General features: G+C 43.8%; 1 protein-coding gene across 1 annotated transcript in view; it reads left to right on the top strand.

Annotated features, from left to right (window-relative positions):
* Positions 1-27,500, top strand: part of sema6bb (sema domain, transmembrane domain (TM), and cytoplasmic domain, (semaphorin) 6Bb) — a gene marked incomplete at its 5' end in the record, with an annotated part of 133,638 nt that overhangs the window by 39,066 nt on the left and 67,072 nt on the right. The window contains one exon of the mRNA XM_053625922.1: positions 26,739-26,849. Coding sequence (XP_053481897.1) covers positions 26,739-26,849 — 111 coding nt within the window. The remainder of the gene's footprint in view (positions 1-26,738; positions 26,850-27,500) is intronic.

The following is a 27,500-nucleotide window of genomic DNA, read 5'->3' on the forward strand; positions in this document are numbered from 1 at the left end:
ATGGGGTCTGCCAGGCTAACACTGCTAACTTGAGAGAGAAATTTTCAATATTCCTGAAAGTTTTTTTTTCTAAGTGGAACAGCTCGGCCCTGAAGGAACCCACATCTCTCTCTCTCTCTCACACACACACACACACCCTTCAATTTACAATCATTCCACACTGATAACATTACACACACACACACACACAGACGCAGACATCTTCGCACACCGTCACACACACACACTCATGCCCAGGAGCACTATAATGACACAGAAAGTGAGAGGAATGAAATCGTCCATTAAAGCTGCAGTTTGTAACTTTTTAAACCCGTTTCTCCTCCTACACTCACCACGCAGTCTCAAAGACGCGTCAGAACCGCTGCCATTTTTAATATCGCCCTGAAACCGAGCTCGCACTCTCAGTCATTTCAGGCTTTTGTTTACGTTTTATTAGCTCCGCCCCCAGGCGAAGTAGACCTGTTCAGCTTTGCTGCTGCTCCCAAAAATGCTTTCTGTCTGACCGGTTTCATTTGATTATTATTTTATTTATTGCATTATAAAGGATCTTTGGGTGTTTTATTTATTTATTTATTTATTTATTTTAGTTAGTTAGTTGATGTATAATTGCTAAAAGAAAAGAAGGGGAATAAGGATATAATTTGGGGGGGGAATCCTGCCTGAGCTGGCAACACTGAGGAGATACCTGGCACTGTGTGAATGCGTTAACTCGATATTGATTTAAATTCTCCTTATGAAATAACATGTAAATAATATTTCAAGTGTAAATAATATCTAATATGTATATAATATGTAAAGTGTTGTGTTTTATATGATGTGGATTTGACCCTGTTTTTATTTTGGTCCAAATTTTTAGTGTTTTTTTTTTTTTTAAATTTCCTTCTGAAAACAGAACTTTCCGGCTCTGATCCGTTCCGTCTTCCTCGGGTCACGGCGGTGCGCCTCTTTATTTCGTGTAGAGGTGTGATGTGAGGATGAAGAGGGTTTACAGAGAGATAAAGAGATGCAGACTGAAATCCCCCTCGAGTCAACTGTCCATATCAATCTCTCGGATTTCTGGGAAAGTAATCAGCGTGCGAGAGAACAGGAAACATTTTTTTCTGAAGAAACATGTCAAAAACTGTGTGTGTGCGTGTGTGCGTGTGTGCGTGTGTGCGTGTGTGTGTGTGTGTGTGTGATGTCTGAACATGTTAAAGACGAAGAGAAACACACTGAATGTTAGAGTTACTGCAGAACATCAGCGTGTGTGTGTGTGTGCGTGTGTGTGTGTGCGTGCGTGCCAAAGTGTTCACCTCAACATCAGACACAGGGGTCAGAGGTCAAACAAAGCCTGGGGGTGTGGTTAGGGGAGGGGCCACGACATGTAACTACAGGAAACAGGAAGTCGGCGTGTTATCTTACTACACAGACGTGACACTGTTCTTTCTTTTCGTCTTTTGTTTGTTCACTTGTTAATTTCTTTTTGTTGTTCTTTCATTTTTCTTTCACTTCTTGTTTGTTTGTTTGTTTGTTTGTTTGTTTGTTTGTTTCTATCTTTTGTTTGAACTTTTTGCTCTTTTGCTCAGTTTACAGCTCGTACTTTCTTACTTTTCTTCTTGTTTTCTTTATTTCGTTAATTTATTTATTTATTCCTTCTTTTGTTTGTTTGTTTGTTTGTTTGTTTGTTTCTTACTTTCATTAATTAGTTTGCTCTTTTTGTTCTTGCTTCCATTCATTCCTTCTTTCTTTCATTGTTTATTTCGTATTTTCTTTCTTTCTTTCGTTTGTTTGTTTGTTTCTTACTTTTGTTGATTAGTTTGTTCTTTTCTTTCGCTGTTTATTTAGTATTTTGTTTGTTTGTTTGTTTGTTTGTTGTTCTTGTTCTTTTTGTTTGCTCCTTCTTGTTTTCGTTTGTTCTTTCTTTCATTTGTTTCTTTGTTTGGTTCGTCCTTTTTGTTTAAACCGTTATGCTTTTCAGATCTTCTGTCTTTCTGATTTCTTTCATCCCTCCATCACACTCAGGTCCACACACACACACACACACACACACACACACACACACACACACACACACACACACACACACAGATGGAGAACACGAGATTCAATTAGTTTGACTTTATAGCAGTGAAGTTACACTTCTTCATGAGAGTCAGGATTGTTATGACAGTGATGTGTGTGTGTGTGTGTGTGTGTGTGTGTGTGTGTGTGTGTGTAGGAATGCCGTGTTGCCATTGTGGATGCCTGGAAGTAAAGAGAGAGTGAGAGATGGCGTGCGAGAGGTATGTGGAGGTAGAGAAGGTTAGAGAGGGACAGAGAGGGAAAGATGGCAGACTGAGGGTGAAGGGAAAATGATGGAGGGAGACGCCGAGACAAAATGGAACAGAGAGAGACTAGGAGAGGTGAAGATGAGTGAGAGATAAGGGAGAGAGGGAGTAAAAAAAGGCAGATGAGGAAGGAGAGAGATGGAAAGACAGATGTGACGAGCGGAAGGAGGGTAGGAAATGATAGAAGGGGAGGTGGAGAAAAATAGAAGAGAGAGAGAAAGAGAGAGACGAAAGCAAGATGCAAATTATACACAGAAAGAAAGAAGAGAGTGGAAGAGACGAAGAAAGAAAGTGTGGAAAAAGGAAAGGAAAGAGAGCCAGAGGGAGAGGAGAGAGAGAAGCAAGGGAATGAGGGAGAGTGTGACGGAAGGAAAGGGAGAGGGAGATAAAGAGAGAGAGAGAAGGAGAGAGGGCTTTATTTGGTCAACTGAAGTGAATGATGTTTATGAAAAGGTGGATCTGAGACAGAGAGAGAGAGAGAGAGAGAGAGATGAAGAGCAGAAGACAGAAAGAGGTGCAGAGAGAGACCGATAGAGAGAGATGTAGAAAGATAGAGAGAAAGGAAGAGTGAGCAAGAGAGAGAAAATGTGACCCAGACAGACTGAGAGAAAGACAGAGACACAGACAGAAAACAGAGACAGAGAGAGAAAGACAAACAAGAGAGACAGAGAGAGAGAGAGAGACAGGGACAGAGAAAGACAGATAGAGACAGAGAGAGAGAAAGACAAACAAGAGAGACAGAGAGAGAGAGACAGACAGGGACAGAGAAAGACAGAGACAGAGAGAGAGACGGACAGAGACAGACAGAGAGAGACAGACAGGGACAGAGAAAGACAGATAGGGACAGAGAGAGAGTCACACAGAGATAGAGAGACCGACAGACAGGGACAGAGACAGACAGATAGGGACAGAGAGAGAGATGGACAGAGACAGACAGATAGGGACAGAGAGAGAGATGGACAGACAGACAGATAGGGACAGAGAGAGAGAGACAGATAGGGACAGAGAGAGACAGATAGGGACAGAGAGAGAGACACACACAGAGATAGAGAGACCGACATACAGGGACAGAGAAAGACAGACAAATAGGGACAGAGAGAGAGACAGACAGGGACAGACAGATAGAGAGAGAGAGACAGACAGTAATAGAGAGTGAGACAGACAGCAATAGAGAGAGAGACAGACAGGGACAGAGACAGACAGATAGGGACAGAGAGAGAGTCACACAGAGATAGAGAGACAGACAGACAGGGACAGAGACAGACAGATAGGGACAGAGAGAGAGACAGAGAAAGATAGACAAATAGGGACAGAGAAAGACAGACAGATAGGGACAGAGAGAAAGAGACAGACAGGGACAGAGACAGACAGATAGACAGCGATAGAGAGACAGACGGAGAGAGAGAGACAGGTGAATGTGTGTGTGAGAGAGAAACAGTATGACTGAGTCATGGTATTAAACGCTGCTCCATAGCGACCCCACTAGCTTTGATCTCATCACTCGCGTTAGCTATGACCGTGCCGTTTGTTTATTGGCGGGCGCTCGCTAGTTCGCAGCCAGCTGTAGCCACGCTAATGAAAGTGTTTATGGTGTTTACGGTAGATCGACGGTTACACTTCAGCACTCGCGGTTAAAGGAATGAAGTGCACTATGAGCAGTTTAATACTGACGGAGATCCGACGCAGATCCTCGACGATTAGCATGGCTAGCGAGGCGGTGAGTAGCTAGCATATTAGCCGAATAGGATAGCTGTACAGACTGTTAGCTAGCTCCGGTCGTTAGACGTTCCTTATTCTAGACTGTCCCTCGCTAGTTTGCTGTTTAACAGCCTTTTATGGTATTTATGATTAAAACCGTCACCTGGTTTGATTTTCCTGTTGGTTAAAATCCTAGCGGAAGTCGCGGGTAAAGCTAATACCCTCCGCTACGTTAACGTGACGCTTTTCCCCCTCTCCTCTGAGCAGACGCGATTTCTGCTTCTTGCATCATCCTCTCTGGAGGAACGTGTTGGGAAATCGCGGTGCTGAACAAGTCGCTGAAGTAACCACGGCGTTAATGGGTTATTTAAAAAAGATGTATAGATGGCGGTGTTGTTTCTGTAGAGAAAAGAGAGCGTGACATGAGGAGTGCAGTTACACCCAGGGTAACGATGCAACATTAAAAGACAATGATGGACAGAAACCGAGAGAGAGAGAGAGAGAGAGAGAGAGAAGGAAGGGCGGAGGAAAAGATTAGCGTTTCCTCTTTCCTCAGCATTATATAGCTGCTGAGAATCCTCCGAGCGAGGATCGAGAAGCGAGTCGCGCCTTTCCCTTATCTCGTAACGAGCAGCAGTGTTTCTGACAGAGAGAGAGAGAGAGAGAGAGAGAGAGATCAGGACGGCGCTGACATCCACTCTGCAGACCCCGTATCTGTCCATTTGTCTCCCTTCCTGTTCCGCCAGTGCGCTCGGTTCTGTTTTTATCACACTCGAAATGTAATTAATTCTCTCTCTCTCTCTCTCTCTCTCTCTCTCTCTCTCTCTCTCCGTCTGCTTTCCGTCCTCCTTAATGGCTCTTCTGGCGCTCTTGCGTTTTAATCCGTCCGTGTGACGAGTTTTATTCATTTGTGACACCCGTGATAAGTGCGCTACATCCTCGTCCCGTGTTCCCTAATTACTCCCGAGTTACCTTACGTTCACGCTGGCAAGCGGCAAAAAAAAAAAAAGACGGTGGGCGTGGCCTGTGCCGTGTTTATTCTAAATTCTTTCTTTATTTTTTTAAAATGTCGAGATAGGAAACAACGATCGCTGTAGATAGCTTCTAAAGCTAAAATAGTCGACGCCGGATGGAAGTAACGGGCGTACCGGTGTTGGTGGAGAACCGGTCGTTTCGGGTTACGCGCACGCTACGCGCTCGGGTTCGTACGATCGTTTACGTTAGCGAAGCAAGCTAACGCTACTAGCTACGTACGTCCGCTGCTTCCTTCCTCCGAGCTCCGTTTTTCCCCACGATGTCTCTGTGTACATCTAACGAGAGGTGGTATAGGGCAGGATATGATGAAACAACGATTATACCTGGGGTTTTTCCTCCCGACCAATCGGAATCCAGCGTTCTGCCGCACGGTGGTTGATGGATGGCGGTTGGGATCGATCAGAGAAGTCTGATTTGGTTTATTTGAGTTTGCTGACATTAATAATGCAGCTACTTCATCTCCTTACCGTTACTGTTTATTTACATGAGCACACACACACACACACACACACACACACACACACACACACACACACACACAGAGTGCATTAGCGTGTTTGGGCCCCGGGGGTTAGCACACAGAAGCCGGTCTGATCCTAATTCACAGTTATTAGATTTGTCCCTCAGTAGGGAGCGAAGCTCTGAAAATCACCTCCAGTGAAAAAAGGGGGACTTTAAAATAATCACACATGAGTGCTGTTAAGTGTGTGTGTGTGTGTGTGTGTGTGTGTGTGTGTGTGTGTGTGTGTGTGCGCGTGTTGTGCTGCTTTCCTCTCTCTCTCTCTCTTTGTCTTTCTCTCTCCCTGTCTTTCTGTCTCTCATTTTGTCTCTCACTCTCTCTCTCGTCTGTTTTTCTTTTCTTTCTCTTTCTGTCTGCCTCTTGTTCTGTTTCTCATCCTCTCTCTCTTTCTCTTTCTGTCTCTCATTTTGTCTCTCACTCTCTCTCTCGTCTGTTTTTCTTTTCTTTCTCTTTCTGTCTGCCTCTTGTTCTGTTTCTCGTCCTCTCTCTCTTTCTCTTTCTGTCTCTCATGTTGTCTCTCACTCTCTCTCTCTCATGTGTTTTTTTGATTTTCTTTCTCTTTCCGTCTGTCTCTTGTTCTGTTTCTCTTGCTCTCTCTCTCTGTCTTTCTGTCTCTCTTCCTGTCTCACTCTCCCTCTGTTTCAGTCTCTGCATTCTTTCTCTCTCTCTCTCTCTCTCTCTCTCTCTCTCTCTCGCTCTGTCTCTCTCCATCGACTTTCTTTTTGTCTCCCTCTGTCTCTCTCCCTCTGCGCCTCTCTGTCTTTCTGTCTTTCATTTTCTTTCTGTCTGTCTATCTTTGTTTCTCTTTTTGCTCTGCTCTCTCTCTCTCACTCTCCCTCTCTCCTCCTTCCCCCATTCTTCTTTACCTCTTTCTCCCCATCCATCTTCTCTTCTTTACCTCTTTCTCCCCACCCATCTTCTCTTCTTTACCTCTTTCTCCCCACCCATCTTCTCTTCTTTACCTCTTTCTCCCCATCCATCTTCTCTTCTTTACCTCTTTCTCCCCATCCATCTTCTCTTCTTTACCTCTTTCTCCCATCCATCTTCTCTTCTTTACCTCTTTCTCCCCACCCATCTTCTCTTCTTTACCTCTTTCTCCCCACTCATCTTCTCTTCTTTACCTCTTTCTCCCCATCCATCTTCTCTTCTTTACCTCTTTCTCCCCATCCATCTTCTCTTCTTTACCTCTTTCTCCCCACCCATCTTCTCTTCTTTACCTCTTTCTCCCCACTCATCTTCTCTTCTTTACCTCTTTCTCCCCATCCATCTTCTCTTCTTTACCTCTTTCTCCCCACTCATCTCTTCTTTACCTCTTTCTCCCCATCCATCTTCTCTTCTTTACCTCTTTCTCCCCATCCATCTTCTCTTCTTTACCTCTTTCTCCCCATCCATCTTCTCTTCTTTACCTCTTTCTCCCCACCCATCTTCTCTTCTTTACCTCTTTCTCCCCACCCATCTTCTCTTCTTTACCTCTTTCTCCCCACCCATCTTCTCTTCTTTACCTCTTTCTCCCCACTCATCTCTTCTTTACCTCTTTCTCCCCACCCATCTTCTCTTCTTTACCTCTTTCTCCCCACCCATCTTCTCTTCTTTACCTCTTTCTCCCCACTCATCTTCTCTTCTTTACCTCTTTCTCCCCACTCATCTTCTCTTCTTTACCTCTTTCTCCCCATCCATCTTCTCTTCTTTACCTCTTTCTCCCCATCCATCTTCTCTTCTTTACCTCTTTCTCCCCATCCATCTTCTCTTCTTTACCTCTTTCTCCCCATCCATCTTCTCTTCTTTACCTCTTTCTCCCCATCCATCTTCTCTTCTTTACCTCTTTCTCCCCATCCATCTTCTCTTCTTTCCCTCTTTCTCCCCATCCATCTTCTCTTCTTCCCCTCTTTCTGCCTTTTCTCTCGTTTCCAGTTCGCTCTTTTGCATCATCCCCCTTCCCTCTCTTGCTCTCCGTTCTCACCCTCTCTGCCTCCTTCGGTTTTTCTCTTCCTCTTTCCCTTCTATCGTCATTCCCTCTCTCTTTCTTTCCGCTTTCCATCATTCTATACGTCTCGTTCTGTCTTTCCCCCTTTGCTCCTCTTCCTCATTCTAGCAGTCACTTTCTATCTTCCTTTCCCCAACCTCCTTCTCTTCTTTCCCTCTTTTTGTCCTCCTCTCATCATCCCTCTCTCCTGCTTCTCTCTTTCTTACAGTCTTAGCTCGCACAGCACCTTCCAGAAACAACTCTCTTTATTTTCTTAATCCATTCTCTCTTTCTTTCCCGCTCTCCTTCCTTCTCATTCCTCTCCTGACGTTGCTTTTCTTCTCCCTCTTCATCTTTTTTATGCCGCTGTCTTCTCGCTCCTTTATTTCTTTTCCTCTCTCTCGTTCTTTATCTTTTCTCTTCCTCTGTCATTCTCTCTCTCCGTCTGATCATCTCTCTCTCTCTCTCTCTCTCTCTCTCTCTCTCTCTCTCTCAGAGATACATTTTTGTAGATTACGGCAGTAATAATAATAAAATATCAGTCGTGATATGAATCACGTCAATAATTTGTTTGAGAAAAAAAAAGGCTTTTTATTTTCCTTCTCCATTTTTTTTTTTATCTCTCCCTCTGTTATGGCTCCAAGCTTCCCGTCTCCTTAGCAACTGCCTCAGTAAATACCAAAACTTTTACACACACACACACACACACACACACACACACACACACACACCGTGTCAATGCTTCAGTTGATCCATAAACAATGTTTGGAACAATGAAAATGCCTGAGAACAAACAGAGAGCGAAAGAGAGAGAGAGAGAGAGAGAGAGAGAGAGCGAGAGGGGGGCATGATGAAATGTAGAGAGTGAAAGAAAGAGAGAGAGGGAGCAATAAAAATAGACATATCTCTGAGAGAGAGAGAGAGAGAGAGAGATGCAGAGAAAGACAGAGAGAGAAGGCAATGTTAGGAAAGGACACAGAAAACTGGAACAAGACAGACAGACAGACGGACAGACAGACAGATACAGCTAGACAGAGTGACACGAAGAAATAAAGAAGGAATCTGAAAATATCTAGAGACAGACAGAAACAGATACAGTAGACGGAGACAGACAGATGGAGCGAGACAGGGGAAGGAATAAAGAATAAAAAACACACACACGCGCGCACACACAGATAGACAGATAAACAGACAGACGCATACACCTAAAGAAACAGAGACAGACACACACACAGACAGAAACCGAGAGACAGACAGAAAAAGACACACACACACACACATATATATACACAAACTGACAGAGACACAGACAAATGAAGAGACACAGACAGAATTTGAAAAAATAGAGACTGGCAGACAGATGCAGAGAGACAGACAGGTGCAGAGAGACAGACAGGTGCAGAGAGACAGACACGTAGACACACAGACACACAGACTATTTTTCCAATGCTGTGTCTGTTTGTTCCTTAGTCTCTTTCTTTCTGCCTGTCTTTTTGTCTGTCTGTCGGTCAGCCTGTCTGTCTGTCTGTCTGTCTGTCGGTCAGCCTGTCTGTCTGTCTGTCTGTCGGTCAGCCTGTCGGTCGGTCTGTCTGTCTGCCTGTCGGTCAGCCTGTCTGTCTGCCTATTGGTCAGCCTGTCTGTCTTTCTGTCTGTCTGCCTATTGGTCAGCCTGTCTGTCTGTCTGTCTGTCTGCCTGTCGGTCAGCCGTCTGTCTGTCTGTCTGAGAGAGAGATGAGAAATAAGAATAAGAGAAATAGATCAGGAGAGATGGAGAGAGAGACGGAGAGGAGGAACTAAAACTAAAGAGAGAGCGAGATGCATCATACAGTGTGTGTGTGTGTGTGTGTGTGTGTGTGTGTGTGCTGACTAAAATGCCTCTCAGCCCTGTGAGAATAATCAAACCCACACTCCTTCACCCGCACTACAGTCATGTGCGTGTGTGCGTGTGTGTGTGTGTGTGTGTGTGTCTGTGCATGGGTGTGTGATTGACGTGGTGCATGTGTGTTTTGCTTTATTGTGCCGTGCATCATCACACACTGACAGAAGTATCACTGTATCAGAAGTATCACTGATTTATCCAGAAAGCAATAATAAGTCAAAAACACACACACACACACACACACACACACACACACACACACCCAGGTTTATAAACTCACACTGGAGGAAATTTGTCCTGTTTAATAGGATGAGCAGGTGGTGGAGTGTGTGCACTGAATGTAGGAGAGAAGCTGAAAGAGTGAGCAGATGGAGGAGTGATGAAGCAGAGGAATAAGTGTGTGTGTGTGTGTGTGTGTGTGTGTGTGTGTGTGTGGTGGATGTTAAGTGTAATCACAGTGACAGACACAGTTAAAACGCTTGCGATATTCAGTCGAGCCAAAAATCCCGATTACAATGTGACTAATTGTGCAGCCGTAATGTTTTAGCTGTGTGTGTGTTTCAGAGGAGGTGTGGCCTCTGTGCGTCAGTGAAGTAGGCGTGGTCTCTGTGCCTCAGTGAAGGAGGCGTGGCCTGTGTGCCTCAGTCTCAGTGGAGGAGGCGTGGCCTGTGTGACTCAGTCCTAGTGGAGGAGGCGTGGCCTCTGCGTCTCAGTCTCAGTGGAGGAGGCGTGGCCTCTGCGTCTCAGTCTCGATGAAGGAGGCGTGGCCTCAGTGTCTCAGTCTCGATGAAGGAGGCGTGGCCTCAGTGTCTCAGTCTCAGTGGAGGAGGCGTGGCCTCTGCGTCTCAGTCTCGATGAAGGAGGTGTGGCCTCAGTGTCTCAGTCTCGATGAAGGAGGTGTGGCCTCAGTGTCTCAGTCTCAGTGGAGGAGGCGTGACCTGTGTGACTCAGTGGAGCAGGCGTGGTCTCAGTGTCTCAGTCTCAGTGGAGGAGGCGTGGCCTCAGTGTCTCAGTCAGCATAGGCCTTGACTCGATGTTTGTGTGTGTGTGTGTGTGTGTGCATGTGTGTGTATGTGTGTGAGAGATAATACTTGAACCTCGGGGCAGTTTTTTGAGAATAATCACTTTTAGTGAAACATATTTAAATTTGCAAATCCTCAGAGCCATTAGCCAAAACATTTCATTATTTATGATTCTGAGCTGGATTATCTCTCTCTGTGCCGTTTCCCGCGGCGTGCATGTTAAACACCACGCTCTGTGTGTGTGTGAGAGTGAGTGAGTGTGTGTGAGTGTGTGAGTGAGTGAGTGTGTGTGAGTGAGAGTGCTTAAGGTTCTGCACTCTTGACCATGACACACTGTGACACACACACACACACACACTGGCTCTCTCTCTCTCTCACACACACACACACACACACACACACACACACACACACACACACACGAGTGTACACTCTCTGAGCTGTTATTAGCTTCTTTGGTGTTTTTACATTTCTCAGTGTACAGAAGCGCTCGCTAATACACTCCCGTTCAGCTTTACTCAGGGGAGAGAACCGGAGTGCAAAGGATTGTGGGAAATCCAGCAGCGAGAACCTGCTTTATGCTGCAGCAAAAAAAGACATTTACATTTCTGCAAATGATCTGCTGTTCTGTCTGTCTCTCTCTCTTTCTGTCTGTCCGTCTCTGTATTTCTGTCTGTCTGTCTCTCTCTTTCTATCTGTCTGTCTTTATTTCTATCTGTCTCTCTCTCTCTTTCTGTCTGTCTGTCTCTCTTTCTGTCTGTCTGTCTCTCTAGTTCTATATTTCTGTCTCTAGTTCTATCTGTCTATCACTATTTCTATCTGTCTGTCTCTCTGTCTCCATCAGTCTGTCTCTCTTTATCTTTAATATTTAATCTAGCTTGGTCTGGCTCTGTGCTGTTCTTTCTCTGTCTGTCTCACCCTCTTACTGTCGCTCTCTTATTTCTGAAAGTCTCTGTCTATTTCTATCTGTGCATCTGTCTCACTCTTACTGTCTGTCATGATCTCTGTTATATGTCTGTCTGACTGTCTGTCTCTTTGTCTGTCTGTCATTTTGATCTGACTCAATTCCTGATCTCTTGGTGAAAAGGACTTTCTGCATGAGTGCTCTCTCTCTCTCTCCCTCTCCCTCTCTCTCTCTCTCTTTCTCTCTCTCTCTCTCTCTCTTTCTCTCTTTCTCTCTCTCCCTCTCTCTCTCTCTCTCCCTCTCTCTCTCTTTCTCTCTCTTCACCTCTTCACACTTCATCAGTCCTCAGTATTACTTTTGGAAAAGACCCAAAATGCTCCTCATCCTCTCTTTCTTTCTTTTTCTCTCAAATATTAGCGCCCGAGGAATGTGTGTGTGTGTGTGTGTGTGTGTGTGTGTGTGTGTGTGTGTGTGTGTGTGATGTTAGACCCAGTCGTCTCTTTGCTGTATTTAAACCCCGTGTCAGTGTTTAAGGGTGAAACATTACAGCTGATTTACAGCTGAGGATGAGGTAGATGCTGGACAACATCACAACAATTAGAACTGACGTGTGTGTGTGTGTGTGTGTGTGTGTGTGTGTGTGTGTGTATAGAGAGAGAGAGAGAGAGAGAGAGAGAGGAGAAATGTAAGGACAGGAACGGTTTAAGCACAAATAAAATGCACACAACTTTCCCCTCACCCCAGAACTTGCTTCTTTAGTGTTGTGCCGCTGCTACGTGAGCTAACGTTGCTAATCCGTAAGAGTATCGTATCGCTACCGTTTTAGCATCGTGCTAGATTGTGTAAATCATCGCGCACTCACTTCAAAGCTAGCGTGATTTTCATTTCTTTGTGGCTAAATATCCGGTTTTCTCTGTGCTTGCATGATGTACGTGTTTGGTCTTTGCTAGCTAGCACGTGCTATCTAGCTAACCCGGAACAAACTAGATCCGATCCAGACGGCTAGCTAACACGCACTGTATTCACACACGACTTCTGACGTGAATAGCTAGCTAGCTAGCTAGCCCTCCTTCTATTTGTTATCTAGATAATATCGGTTCGGAATAGAACCGAATAGAATAGAGGGCAGGCGAAGAACGGGCTTTTCATTCGTTATTTTGTTTACACATACTCATAATCAGTTCATTTACGTTAGTTTTCTGTCTATTGTCTAGCTAGCATTTATGGATTAACTAGCCGTCGCGCACTGTTTGGTGTTTAGCTAATCGAACAGACTTCCATTCTGGATTAAAGATCTGGCTAAATTTTAAGTTCTGCCTGCTAAAGCTGAAGGTTAATAAAGTTCTGTTTGTTCGGAAGATCAGTGAGATATCAGTGTTTTTAATGTTAGCTTGAGCACAAAGCAGCTAGCGGATGTAGCTAGCTTTTTAACCTGACTGAAAGCTCCTTGTGTTAGTGTTTTAAATGGGTGGTATTATTATTATTATTATTATTATTATTATTATTAACAGAATTCTTTTCATCCTAACTGGATTTGGCAGCGCTGGATGAAGAACCGTCATGCTAATGGAGGAAATAGCGAACCGAAACCTCCCTCAGAGGGGAAGTGATGAAAGAGAGAAGGAAAGAAAGACGGGTCGGTTCAGAGGCCAAGTATCTCGGGTCAGCGTAGTCCATCTGGCCAGAGCGCGAGGGAAAGAGTCGGACATTTTGGCCTCCTGCACTTTTGTTTTTACGGCTTTTTTCCCACCATTAGCGCATTCCGTTCATATCTGACACTCGATCCTGCTAATTTATTTTTCTCTCCCGCTCCCCGACCGTGTCGCGCCCCCCATACCCCCCACCCCCCAAACACACACTTCTATTCCTTTCTTTCTTTAACACTGCTATCTTTCTTCCATCTATCATGCCTGCTGAGACTTCTCGGAACGGTTTGAACGCGAATGCCGAACCCGCCTCGTCTTTTCCTGTGATTCACGGCGTGTTGTCGCTCGTTAGAAATGATTTTGCGTGCGGGAATCAAAAAAAAGTGCGCCGGCGGTTTTTCACTTCTGAGAGTTAATTATAGATCAGCGCTACAGCTGACACGTCCGTCTGTCAAATCGAACCGGACAGATTTCTGCCCTCGGCCGTCTTTAGTTCTATTGGAAGTGATGCGCCGACGACTCGGAGGGAACCGGGGCTACGCTTTTCTCCGGCTCGGGTTTACGCACCGCGGGATGAAAAGGCGACCCGAATTTGAGCTGAAAAGCTGAATAGAATACAGAAGTGCAGGAGCTTCTGAGACATGAATGATAAAGTAAGGAATCGGGGAGAGTTCACACTGAGAAGCGCGTCCTGGAACACAGACTAGTTCGCTCTGGGGATCGGGCTAGAAGGGAAAATGGGGATGGAGTTCTAAAACGTTGTCTAGAACATTCTGGAACACAGAATAGTACATTTTAGAACCCAAACTAGGCCGATCTGGAAAAAAAAAAAAAAAGAGGGCTAGAATGGAAGTGTTAAATCGGGAAAAGAAATGTGGACGGAGTTCCTGAACATTGGCTAGAACGTTCTGGAACACTGAATGGTGCTTTCTCGAACACAAACTACCTCGCTCCGGGGCACGAGCTAGAACGTGCGTGTTAGATCGGGAAAAGAAAATTGGGATGAAGTTCTAGAACATTGGCTAGAATATTCTGGAACACGGAATGGTGCATTTTAGAACCCAAACTAGGCCGTTCTGGAAAAAGGAGGGCTAGAAATGGAAGGGTTAAATCGGGAAAAGAAAAAATGGGGACGACGTTCCAGAGCATTGGCTAGAACGTTCTGGAACACTGAATGGTGCTTTCTAGAACACAGACTAGCTCGCTCTGGAGCACGAGCTAGAACGGGAGTGTGAAAATTTGTGGGTAAATGCGGATGTAGTTCTAAAATAATTCGAGAACACCGAGGAACACTGAATGGTACGTTCTAGAACACAAACTAATTCACTCTGGAGCACGAGCTAGAACGTGCGTGTTAAATCGGAAAAAGAAAATGGGAACAAAGTTCTAGAACATCGGCTGGAACGTTGTGGAACACGAAATGGTGCTTTTTAGGACACGTACTAGGCCGTTCCGGAACACAGGCTTGCGTGTGTGTGTGTGTGTGTGTGTTAAAGTGGATGAAGAAAATGTGGATGTAGTTCTAGAACATTGGCTGGTTCATTCCGGAACGCAGGATGGTGTGTTGTGCAACACTGATTAGCACGTCCTAGAAGACACATTCGGTCATTGAGGGCGGTTCTAGGACACCGGGTAGCACGTTCCACATCACGAAATCGGACGCTGGTTAGAGTTCATTCTAGAACATGGGTCAGAATAGGGTATGTGTTTACATGTGACTAGAGGGTGCAGTCCTAGAACACTGGCTAGTTTAAATAAATGGAAAAAATAAACACAGAAAAGAGTAAAGGAAGGAAAAATCTAGGATTAAAATGTCATTTTAAATCGGGTTCTGTTGGTTTTATCAAGTCGTTTATTCCTTTCTCTGTTTCCGTATTATTTGTCTGTTTATTTATTGAAATTTCTCGGTAGCTGTAAGAGCACAGAACACACAGAGTGTAGCTCCTGTACAGCGTGCAGTAAACCCAGCCGTATTTATATTTCTAGTGGAAGCGATGCTCTGACGCCTGGGAGGGAACCGGGGACTCTGTTCTCCAGAGGAATGAAGAGGGGACTCGAGGTTGAATAGCTGAATGGTTTGATGTACAGCAGAAACAGAAGACATGGATGATGAAGTAGGGGTCCAGGAGAGTTCACTATACACAAAAGCCTATATTAAGCAGTTTGCCGTCGTGGTATTGGAAGCATGAGAGCGCAGCCGTGACCTCCCGCCATGGGAATTAATCTCTGTCCCTGCGCGCTACAGACAGAACGCAGCTCAGCGCCCGCGCCGTTTGGTAAAAACCAAGCTCTTAATAACAACGTAGCAGCGGGTTCTAGACCTCGGACCGGCGCCAACATGCCTCATGCCTGGAATACCACGGGATCACGTGACTCACGTTCGTGATGTGGGCAAGCGAGCGCTTCGGTTCAGTTCTCTCCGGGGGCAAAACTCAAGTCTTATATACGAATATGTTGTAGCTGTTACACTGATCTCATTTTATTCTTAAGAGACAAAAAAATGAAGACGTTCTTAAGAAAATATCTGAGAACTTCTTAAGAATTTTTCAAGAATTGCACTTACGAACTTCCTTAGAGTTTATCTTACGAACGTCCTTAGAGTTTATCTTACGAACTTCCTTAGAGTTTATCTTACGAACTTTTAGAGTTTATCTTACGAACTTCCTTAGAGTTTATCTTACGAACTTCCTTAGAGTTTATCTTACGAACTTCCTTAGAGTTTATCTTACGAACTTCCTTAGAGTTTATCTTACGAACTTTTAGAGTTTATCTTACGAACTTCCTTAGAGTTTATCTTACGAACTTCCTTAGAGTTTATCCTACGAACTTCCTTAGAGTTTATCTTACGAACTTCCTTAGAGTTTATCTTACGAACTTCCTTAGAGTTTATCTTACGAACTTCCTTAGAGTTTATCTTACGAACTTCCTTAGAGTTTATCCTACGAACTTCCTTAGAGTTTATCTTACGAACGTCCTTAGAGTTTATCTTACGAACGTCCTTAGAGTTTATCTTACGAACTTCCTTAGAGTTTATCTTACGAACTTCCTTAGAGTTTATCTTACGAACTTTTAGAGTTTATCTTACGAACTTCCTTAGAGTTTATCTTACGAACTTTTAGAGTTTATCTTACGAACTTCCTTAGAGTTTATCTTACGAACTTCCTTAGAGTTTATCTTACGAACTTCCTTAGAGTTTATCTTACGAACTTCCTTAGAGTTTATCTTACGAACTTCCTTAGAGTTTATCTTACGAACTTTGAGTTTATCTTACGAACTTCCTTAGAGTTTATCTTACGAACTTTTAGAGTTTATCTTACGAACTTCCTTAGAGTTTATCTTACGAACTTCCTTAGAGTTTATCTTACGAACGTCCTTAGAGTTTATCTTACGAACTTCCTTAGAGTTTATCTTACGAACGTCCTTAGAGTTTATCTTACGAACTTTTAGAGTTTATCTTACGAACTTCCTTAGAGTTTATCTTACGAACTTCCTTAGAGTTTATCTTACGAACTTCCTTAGAGTTTATCTTACGAACGTCCTTAGAGTTTATCTTACGAACTTCCTTAGAGTTTATCTTACGAACGTCCTTAGAGTTTATCTTACGAACTTCCTTAGAGTTTATCTTACGAACTTTTAGAGTTTATCTTACGAACTTCCTTAGAGTTTATCTTACGAACGTCCTTAGAGTTTATCTTACGGACGTCCTTAGAGTTTATCTTACGGACGTCCTTAGAGTTTATCTTACGGACTTCCTTAGAGTTTATCTTACGGACTTCCTTAGAGTTTATCTTACGGACTTCCTTAGAGTTTATCTTACGAACTTTTAGAGTTTATCTTACGGACTTCCTTAGAGTTTATCCTGCGAACCTCCTTAGAGTTTAAACTTTCTTAACTTCTTTCTTAAGAAGATTTTCGTGAATCCGGGCCCTGGTTCCTCTCAGGGGTTCTATCTCTTGGCGGTCCAGACACGGGTTCCTGTCCAACGTCTCAGCCACAAGGTTCAGCTAAAAGTGCTGTATGAATAAAATTCTATTCTACGTGCAAAGCGCTAAGCGCTGTACGCAGATTGGTTTTTATATAACCGCAAAAAAAAACAAAAAAACCCCACATCAAAGGCTTAATTTATATCCAGTCCTGCATGTATCAGTATGATAATTTAGAAACCGAAACCGCCTCATATATCATAAATCCGTTTCCCAGTTTGTGCCCCCTCTCTCTCTCTCTCTCTCTCTCTCTCTCTCTTCTCTCTCTCTCTCTCTCTCTCCCCAATTCCATTAGCAGTGTTTTTTTATATCTGGAACGAACGTAATCTCAGTTTGCTTTCATATCCACACAGTGATGTATAGTCTTTTTCTCTCTGTAATGAATTTCTTTTCCCCTCCTCCACTATGCATGTCATCAGCATATTTCTGCCCGGAGGCCGTCTATAACCGTATTCATGGCATTTGCATGTCACCGCTGTCCTAACAAATGACGAAACGTAATGAAATGCGTGATTAGCATGCACAGGGAACGCGCAGGCTTGGCGTCTTCTTTGCTCTGGGTTGTGTTTTTTGGGGGGGTTTTTTTTTTTTTTTCAGCATCGTTATCGTTTCCTTCCTTTTATTTACATACACGTGGCAGACACGTCTAGCTCGTTAGTCGGCTTAGCGATCGGTCGGCTTGATGATAAAAAAGAAAGCCAACTTCGCAGGTTTATTTTTAACACCAGGCTGAATACGGATTTTTTTCCGACCGAGTCATCGTGCTAACGCGGTCGTCCTGCACGTCGCGGACACTGCTAGCTCGCTAGTTAGCTTAATTAAATACGTTTTAGTCGAGTCATCATGCTAACAAGGTGCTCTACTATCATATGCTAGGTTTTTCCTCAGCATTGTTTTCCTGTTTATTTATTTCACTACATGTAGCTAGTCCAGTAGTTAGCATATTTAGCTAGTTTAAATGGGAGGTAAAAAAAAAAAGACAGCAAATTTTACACGGGAATAACTTAAATTCAGTAAATTCACTTCAGCCGAATCATCATCATCATCAGGTCTTTTTCCTCCTCGTTGTTTTCCTGTTTATTTACCTACATGGGAGAGACACGGAGAGCTAGTCAGCTAGCTTCTATCTATTCGCTAGATAATTATTTTACATAGCAGGCTCGATATAGTATATATTTTAGTCGAATCATCATGCTAACAAGGGGCTAAATTGTTTCCTCATCGATGTTTCCTATTTGTTTTATTACATGTGGCAGACATGGCTAGCTAGTTAGCGTTTTAAAAAGGAGCTAGGTAGTGCTGTAAAAAGAAACGTCACGCTAACAAGCTCTGAACTAATTAAACGTGACGCGCTGGCGCATTCCAGCCACGTCCGCTTGTTAGTTGTTAGCTAGCTAATACACAAATGGTTCATGTTCTTTATTTGACTACATTAGCCTGTTTGGCGTTAGCTAGCTAATGTACGTAAGATATAAAACATCACACGAGATATTTAATTAATTATGTTTTTGTTGTTGTTAAAGATGTGAGACAGTGATGCTAATGGACCACGCAGGACAACTCTGGTGTTTTCATTTAGCTACATAATTGATGACTAGCGCCGTCTAGCGGTAGCTAATTATTTATTTGCTCGGCGAGGTGAACAAGATTATCATTCACGAGGTGTAAAAGATTATACGGCGCGCATTTTGGTACGTTCTGATAAAATACTGATGTAACGTAATGTAACGCTCGCAGAAAGCTTCCAGAAACGTGTAGACACAAACACAGCTGGTCTACGTGAATGAGATAGCTAACGTAAACAAGCTGCGAGGCGAATATAAACCCTGCACGTGTTCGCACGTCTTTCATTAAATAGCTCCACACTCCCGAGGCCCCCAGGAGCAGGTGAAGCTAATAGCAACTTTGTGTTTCTAAAACAAACACAGGTGGTTTTCCTCTCGGTGGGTCTGAGCAGCGCTTAATGGGACTGAATTCTGCGAATGAACCAAAACTACCACCAGATGTATGCCGTAGCATGCCAGAAATGTACTCTGATTAGCATTCTCCTGCTCAGTTTTTCCACTCTGGCTTTCTCCCAGCATGCACCGAGTGATCAGACTCCACACTATTGGCGATAGATCAGTCTTCATTAAGGCTTTCTAAAGGCTCCCGTCTCGCGTTAATTGGATTAGCGATTTGTTATCTGTGCTGTCAGTTGGAGTCTCAGTGGGTCGCTGGAGATTACGGCCACCGTGTCGCGCCTCGTGTTTCCCTCCAGTTGATCACTTAATGACTTGTTTAGCCAATTTCCCGCCTGCGATTAGATTGATCCGGAGAAAACGGCGGCGCGAAGGGAACGCAGATGAAGCCGTGTGGTCGTCATTTATGTACTCGTCGCGTTTATTGCTGACTTCCTACTGCCGTATGTCTTGACTTAATTGAGTTAGCTTTACTCATACCACAGCGCTGCTGAATTCTCAGACCAAGAGGTGCTGATTCATTTTCCAAAGCAGCAGCACTGACAGTAGTTCCGGCTGAAACGTATATACTGATTGTTTTGTCTCCTCGTCGTACGAGTTTCACTTCAGCATTGTATCAAAGGCACCAAATCAAGTGCTTCGTTCGACCTTGCTCGCTAACTTGTCTGAATTGGTTGCTAGCAGGAGAGCTAACGCACCAAATAAATTAGTAAATTAAGCAAATCCAGCCTTCTGACTGACTTCTGGTTGCTAGCAAGAGAGCTAACTCGCTAAATAAGTTAGTAAATTAAGCAAATCCAGCCTTCTGACTGACTTCTGGTTGCTAGCAAGACAGCTAACTCGCCAAATAAGTTAGTAAATTAAGCAAATCCAGCCTTCTGACTGACTTCTGGTTGCTAGCAAGAGAGCTAACTTGCCAAATAAGTTAGTAAATTAAGCAAATCCAGCCTTCTGACTGACTTCAGGTTGCTAGCAAGAGAGCTAACTCGCCAAATAAGTTAGTAAATTAAGCAAATCCAGCCTTCTGACTGACTTCTGGTTGCTAGCAAGAGAGCTAACTCCCCCAAATAAGTTAGTAAATTAAGCAAATCCAGCCTTCTGACTGACTTCTGGTTGCTAGCAAGACAGCTAACTCGCCAAATAAGTTAGTAAATTAAGCAAATCCAGCCTTCTGACTGACTTCTGGTTGCTAGCAATAGAGCTAACTTGCCAAATAAGTTAGTAAATTAAGCTAATCCAGCCTTCTGACTGATTTCTGGTTGCTAGCAAGAGAGCTAACTCCCAAATAAGTTAGTAAATTAAGCTAATCCAGCCTTCTGACTGACTTCTGGTTGCTAGCAAGAGAGCTAACTCCCCAAATAAGTTAGTAAATTAAGCAAATCCAGCCTTCTGACTGACTTCTGGTTGCTAGCAAGACAGCTAACTCGCCAAATAAGTTAGTAAATTAAGCAAATCCAGCCTTCTGACTGACTTCTGGTTGCTAGCAATAGAGCTAACTTGCCAAATAAGTTAGTAAATTAAGCTAATCCAGCCTTCTGACTGACTTCTGGTTGCTAGCAAGACAGCTAACTCGCCAAATAAGTTAGTAAATTAAGCAAATCCAGCCTTCTGACTGACTTCTGGTTGCTAGCAATAGAGCTAACTTGCCAAATAAGTTAGTAAATTAAGCTAATCCAGCCTTCTGACTGACTTCTGGTTGCTAGCAAGACAGCTAACTTGCCAAATAAGTTAGTAAATTAAGCTAATCCAGCCTTTTGACCGACTTCTGGTTGCTAGCAATAGAGCTAACTCCCAGAATAAGTTAGTAAATTAAGCTAATCCAGCCTTCTGACCGACTTCTGGTTGCTAGCAATAGAGCTAACTCGCCAAATAAGTTAGTAAATTAAGCAAATCCAGCCTTCTGACTGACTTCTGGTTGCTAGCAATAGAGCTAACTCGCCAAATAAGTTAGTAAATTAAGCAAATCCAGCCTTCTGACTGACTTCTGGTTGCTAGCAAGAGAGCTAACTCCCCAAATAAGTTAGTAAATTAAGCAAATCCAGCCTTCTGACTGACTTCTGGTTGCTAGCAATAGAGCTAACTTGCCAAATAAGTTAGTAAATTAAGCTAATCCAGCCTTCTGACTGATTTCTGGTTGCTAGCAAGAGAGCTAACTCCCCGAATAAGTTAGTAAATTAAGCTAATCCAGCCTTCTGACTGACTTCTGGTTGCTAGCAAGAGAGCTAACTCGCCAAATAAGTTAGTAAGTTAAGCAAATCCAGCCTTCTGACTGACTCCCGACCACCATCTTGTATATCGCCACCTTGCTTGCTAACTTGTCTGAGCTCGGTTGCTAGCGAGAGCGCTAACCCGCCGAGTAAATTACACTAACCCAGCCTCTTCTCTACCGCCATCTTGTATACGTACAATTAGTATACTCTTCCTTCATTTCGGATCCTTCAAAGTGTTGTAATTATTCCGTGCGTCCACACAGAGCTCGCGCTACCGGTCGACGATGCAAGTTCCCGTGTTTTAAAGTATAAACCGCCTGAGCGACGGCGCATTACGCAGGAGCCTGGGCGATCCCACGTCGTGCGTCCCGAGCTCGCATTTATTTCCCCCCGTTCATTAATATTCGCCGAGCGATTCAGGGAATCTCTGTCGCCCCTGGATTTGCGATTATGCTAATGCTAATTGAAAGCGTGAGGTCTGACATTTCCTCCTAAATCATGAGTAACAGCATCACAACGGAATTGAATGTCGTCCCTCGTGACTCTTTTCTTCTTCGAGCTCACGTTCTCCGCTTCTCCTTTTCTGACCTCTTTTCATCTCTTTCTTCATTTCTTTCTCGTCTTTCACGCAAGCCGATGATTACGCTGTAATTTGCTGCTGTTAGCGATTGTGTGTGGTGTGTGTGTGTGTGTGTGTGTGAGGCCTCCTTGTTCAGATGTAAATAGAGGGGAATTTTAGCAATGTCCTGGAGAGATTGTGAGTCCTGATAAAACGGTGTGACTCGATTCCCACAATGCTTTTGTTTGTCCCTCTGTGTGTGTGTGTGTGTGTGTGTGTTAGCTTCACACACACATCTCACACTTTTGACAAATGACTTTTGGCCTCTTTTGCATGGTGTAATGCGATCGTAGGGAAGCGTAGGGAAATCGGAGCAGATTTGTTTGATGATTTTTTTTTTTTAATGAATACTGAAGCGCAGGCTGCCGCATTCAAATCCGAGAGAACATCTCGCTATCGCCTCTCTCGTTTTACGCCCCGTTTGTTTACTTTGGCACCGCGAAAGTGAGAATATGTGTTTCGCAGCCAAATTTTTAAGCAGATGTTAGGAGCCGGAAATGTGTCGGCCACCGGAGCTGAATGATAGCAGAATGAAATCTCCGTAACGTGTGTGTATGAGCCGTGCCGGCACTGTCGACTGCGCTGGGTTTGTAGTTTACACATTTTATAATTATAGCCAATTATTTACTATTCAGTTAATAATAATAATAATAATAATAATAATAATAAAGTTCTGTATCCCTACAAGGTACAAACTATTAACCGACCTTACTTACAAAACCGGATACAAAGTAATTTATGCGTAAATTGTTCGTAGGAACATAATACACAATAAACGTGATGTTCATGTCACATCCACTTGGCGAAACATGCGTATTTATGTTAACAGGTTTGTCGATTAAGACGAATAAGACTCGGCGCTGACGTTGGATCAGAGTAATAGAGGCGTATAAAAGGAGGAGGAGTTAGTGTGTATGTACGGTAGTGTACCCGCCGCCGTGGCTGAAACGCGTCGCTGGAACTTCATTACCCGGGCACGCGCTCGCCGTGAGCTTAGCCTTTTTACGGTGTTTTATGGGCGTGGCTAAACGTAAAGCGGTCGTTCGGGTCATTTACGGCCGAGTTGGCGCCGATCGGCGTACACACGCGAGTAGGAATACTTTAGGACGACCGACAGGGATTTTTAGCGTGAAATTTTTAACGGAAAATTTTTTTTACACAACTTTTAGTAAAGTTTAAGATCTGATTATGTTGCTCCAGTGATTTTTAAAGGAGCACTACAGTATTTGTTATTTTCTTTCACATCTTTCCATTTGTTATAGGATCAGATTTGTTTTCTTTGATATCCAAGCCACCGATTTTTTTTTTTTAATTTTGAATTTATTTTTGCTAGTCTAGCTTCGATATCCACACTGGGTCTCATTTCAGTCCCATCTCTAAAAACAATAAATGATTTGTTCATGTACTTACAATAGCCCTCTTACTCCAGCATTGAACTGTAACGCTGAACCACCACAGGAAATTTCTAGCTAGCATCATTATAGTTAGCGTCGTTATAGCTAGCGTCGTTATAGCTAGCGTCGTTACAGCTAGCTTAGTTATAGTTAGCGACGTTATAGTTAACGTCGTTATAGTTAGCGTCGTTATAGCCAGCGACGTTATAGCCAGCGTCGTTATAGCCAGCGACGTTGTAGCCAGCGACGTTGTAGCCAGCGACGTTGTAGCCAGCGACGTTGTAGCCAGCGTCGTTGTAGCCAGCGTCGTTGTAGTCAGCGTCGTTGTAGCTAGCGTCGTTGTAGCCAGCGACGTTGTAGCCAGCGACGTTATAGCCAGCGACGTTATAGCCAGCGACGTTATAGCCAGCGACGTTATAGCCAGCGTCGTTATAGCCAGCGTCGTTATAGCCAGCGTCGTTATAGCCAGCGTCGTTATAGTTAGCGTCGTTATAGCCAGCGACGTTATAGCCAGCGACGTTATAGCCAGCGTCGTTATAGCCAGCGTCGTTATAGCCAGCGTCGTTATAGCCAGCGTCGTTATAGCCAGCGACGTTATAGCCAGCGTCGTTATAGTTAGCGTCGTTATAGCCAGTGTCGTTATAGCCAGCGACGTTATAGCCAGCGTCGTTATAGCCAGCGTCGTTATAGCCAGCGTCGTTATAGTTAGCGTCGTTATAGCCAGCGACGTTATAGCCAGCGACGTTATAGCCAGCGTCGTTATAGCCAGCGTCGTTGTAGCCAGCGTCGTTGTAGCCAGCGTCGTTGTAGTTAGCGTCGTTATAGTTAGCGGTTATTATAGTTAGCGTCGTTATAGTTAGCGTCGTTATAGTCAGTGTTGTTATAGCAACGCTTATAAAGATGAGCTTTCAGCGTTAAACGTTGCACGAAAGACGTAAAGCAGCATCGATAACGGTGCGACGGCAAGGAGAACGAGGACGGTGCAAAAGCAAATAATGAAAATACGTCCAAAATATACACAGTCGTTATGTCGGACATTTTCTTAGTGGCCACATAAAGGACAAGTGCGATGCTTTGTTGAAAATAAAGAAGCTTATTGTCGAGTTGTTTCAGTTCACGCCATTTGTGCGTTTGGCACATGTTTATCACCTGTGTGGAAATTCTCAGCTCCATGTTTCAGGAAAACGTCGCAACGAAAGAATCTGGAGAGGATTTCCTCGGGGGTTGGGGGGGGGGGGGCATAATCTCCCGCATCTCTGCAGGAACTGCGCGTTTACAGAGACTGTGCGGTTCTGATGGGCTCCAACGCCGTGATGTGTTTCTGCACCGCGGTTGTAATTTTCTTGACTGATTGCTTTTTTTTTTTTTTTTTTTTTCCCCCCAATTTCGTTTCGTTTTCTATTTTCATCAACTGTTCTGCCCGCTCTGTTGTTTTCGGTAATGATGCACAGCAGATGAAAAAAAAAAAGACACACACACACGGTTAATTCGCATTAATATCGGCATTCTCCACACACCATTCCTGCACGTCCCGATTTCACTGACGAGTTCAAGAAGGGGCGGAGCCTACGTTAAACCCGATCGGCTAATCGCAGACTTGATCTACGATATGACGCTCGACGCTAGCTCTTTTCCGTGTTTTCGTCTACGCGTACTACGTAGCATAGACAAATATCTTTTCTATAAACGCCGGTTTTTACTTCAGTGGGCTGACCGGTTAGCACGGATAGCGTGACCGTAACCTCTCTAGCGGTAGATACGTGACAGTTCGTGGTTAGAAACGTTTGCCGGGGCAAGCTAGCTAATGTTAGCGTCTTTAGCGATGGCGTATGGTTTAATAATAAGTTTGCAGTTTAAGGTAACTCATGAGGACCTTCCATTGATAGAATTACTAACGAAGCTAATTAATGCTAGGCTATAAATAAACCAACCTTAATATCAGGAATCAATAGGAAAAGATTTGACTCTTTTCATTTTTTTTTTACTTTAATAGTTTTTGTAAAAAAACAACAACAAAACAACAACAATAACAACAATTAGCCAAATATCCCCACAAGGTCCGTCAGTTATTCCTGTTCTTGTGGGGAAATTTGGTCCCCACCAAGATGTAAAAACATGCACACACACACACACACACACACACACACACATACACAAATTCACTTTCTGTAGTCCCTCCTCTCTCTATCTCTATCTCTCTCTCTCTCTCTCTCTCTCTCTATTTATCTATCTCTATCTCTCTCTCTATCTGTCTCTCTCTCTCTCTATTATCTATCTCTATCTATCGCTCTCTCTCTGTCTCTCTCTCTATCTCTATCTCTATCTGTCTCTCTCTCTCTCTATTTATCTATCTCTATCTCTCTATCTGTCTCTCTCTCTCTCTATTATCTATCTCTATCTCTCTCTCTACCTGTCTCTATCTCTATCTGTCTCTCTCTCTCTCTCTATTTATCTATCTCTATTTATCGCTCTCTCTCTGTCTCTCTCTCTCTATCTGTCTCTCTCTCTCTATCTCTATCTGTCTCTCTCTCTATTTATCTATCTCTCTCTCTATCTGTCTCTCTCTCTCTCTATTTATCTATCTCTATCTCTCTATCTGTCTCTCTCTCTATCTCTATCTGTCTCTCTCTCTCTCTATTTATCTATCTCTATCTCTCTCTCTACCTGTCTCTATCTCTATCTGTCTCTCTCTCTCTCTCTATTTATCTATCTCTATTTATCGCTCTCTCTCTGTCTCTCTCTCTATCTCTATCTGTCTCTCTCTCTCTCTCTCTATTTATCTATCTCTCTCTCTCTATCTGTCTCTCTCTCTCTATCTCTATCTGTCTCTCTCTCTCTATCTCTATCTGTCTCTCTCTCTCTCTATTTATCTATCTCTCTCTCTATCTGTCTCTCTCTCTCTATTCATCTATCTCTATCTCTCTCTCTATCTGTCTCTCTATCTGTCTCTCTCTCTCTCTATTTATCTATCTCTATCTATCGCTCTCTCTCTGTCTCTCTCTCTCTCTCTATTTATCTGTCTCTATCTCTCGCTCTCTATCTGTCTCTCTCTCTCTCTCTCTATTTATCTATCTCTATCTATCGCTCTCTATCTGTCTCTCTCTCTCTCTCTCTCTATCTGTCTCTCTCTCTCTATCTGTCTCTCTCACTCTCTCTCTCACTCTCTCTATCTTTCTATCAGAGTGTAACGCTGTTTTGTGGAGTCCCTTAGGTTCCGCTGTGTGGGTTATAGGCCTACTGATTGCTGATGACCGTTCTGAAACACACACGCACGCACGCACGCACACACACACACACACACACACACACACACACGCACGCACGCGCACACACACACACACACACACACACACCGGGGGCCATTAGAGCAGACTGTGCCATGTCCTGTTGCTGGATGACTTAATCACTGATCTTAATCTCACACACAGTGAGCGAGAGAGAGAGCGAGAGAGAGAGAGAGAGAGAGAGAGAGAGAGATTGAAAGCCGATGTGAAAGCGCTCTGAATAACAGAGCTCAGTCGTCTTGTAGCTGAACAGTGTGTGTAACATCTTCTCTTTGCTCCGTTCCGTTCTCCTCATTCATCTTTTCTCGTTTCAGCCTCAGTCGTCGGCAGCCATGATGCCCCTGATCGGACTCTTCTGCTGGTCCAGTTGGCGAGTTCTGCATTCCCAGAGGAGCCCGGACCCCTCAACACCATCCCCACTGAAGGTAACGACACCGCACTACGCTGCGACCGTTAGACGCTTCTCATATATTCATATAACTGCTGATTTAGAATCCACGCAAACTCGAATAACGGTTTATTTGCGTACGTACCGTTCCTTCGAGGTGCCTTGCTTGACGCGCTGACGTTTTTCTTATTTTCTTGGGTAACTCAAACCCCTTATTCGAGAATGTGTTGCCTTTTCAGAGGAGCCCAAACCCTCACAGCACCACAAGAACCACTCAAATAGTTAACGGTCATGAAAACACCTCCTCAGAGTTCACCTTACTGCAGCTTTAACCTGCGTCATTTAAAACACCCGTCTGCCTCCGTACCGCTTCATTGGTCAAGTTGTGTAGAGGAGCCCGAACCCCTAAATACCTCCGCCACTCCAACGCGTTAACCAGCTCGAATACGTAACTCGATTACAGTCTCCTGAAAGCAGTGTGAAGCATTGGAGTTACTGTAAATGAACTCGGTTGGGAAATTGAACTGAGGAACTAAAAGAACTGTGTGTTGCCCGGGTTCTTTAAGCCGTCGGACTTCACTTTACTGAAATCCACTAACTCAATACGAAACTTAATTTATGTCTGTAGACTACTTGAACTACTCGTATATACCCGATTTAACGCTATTTAACGGGTAGGCTCAATTTC

The sequence above is a fragment of the Ictalurus furcatus genome, chromosome 5 (assembly GCF_023375685.1).
Source record: "Ictalurus furcatus strain D&B chromosome 5, Billie_1.0, whole genome shotgun sequence".
NCBI lineage: Eukaryota > Metazoa > Chordata > Actinopteri > Siluriformes > Ictaluridae > Ictalurus > Ictalurus furcatus.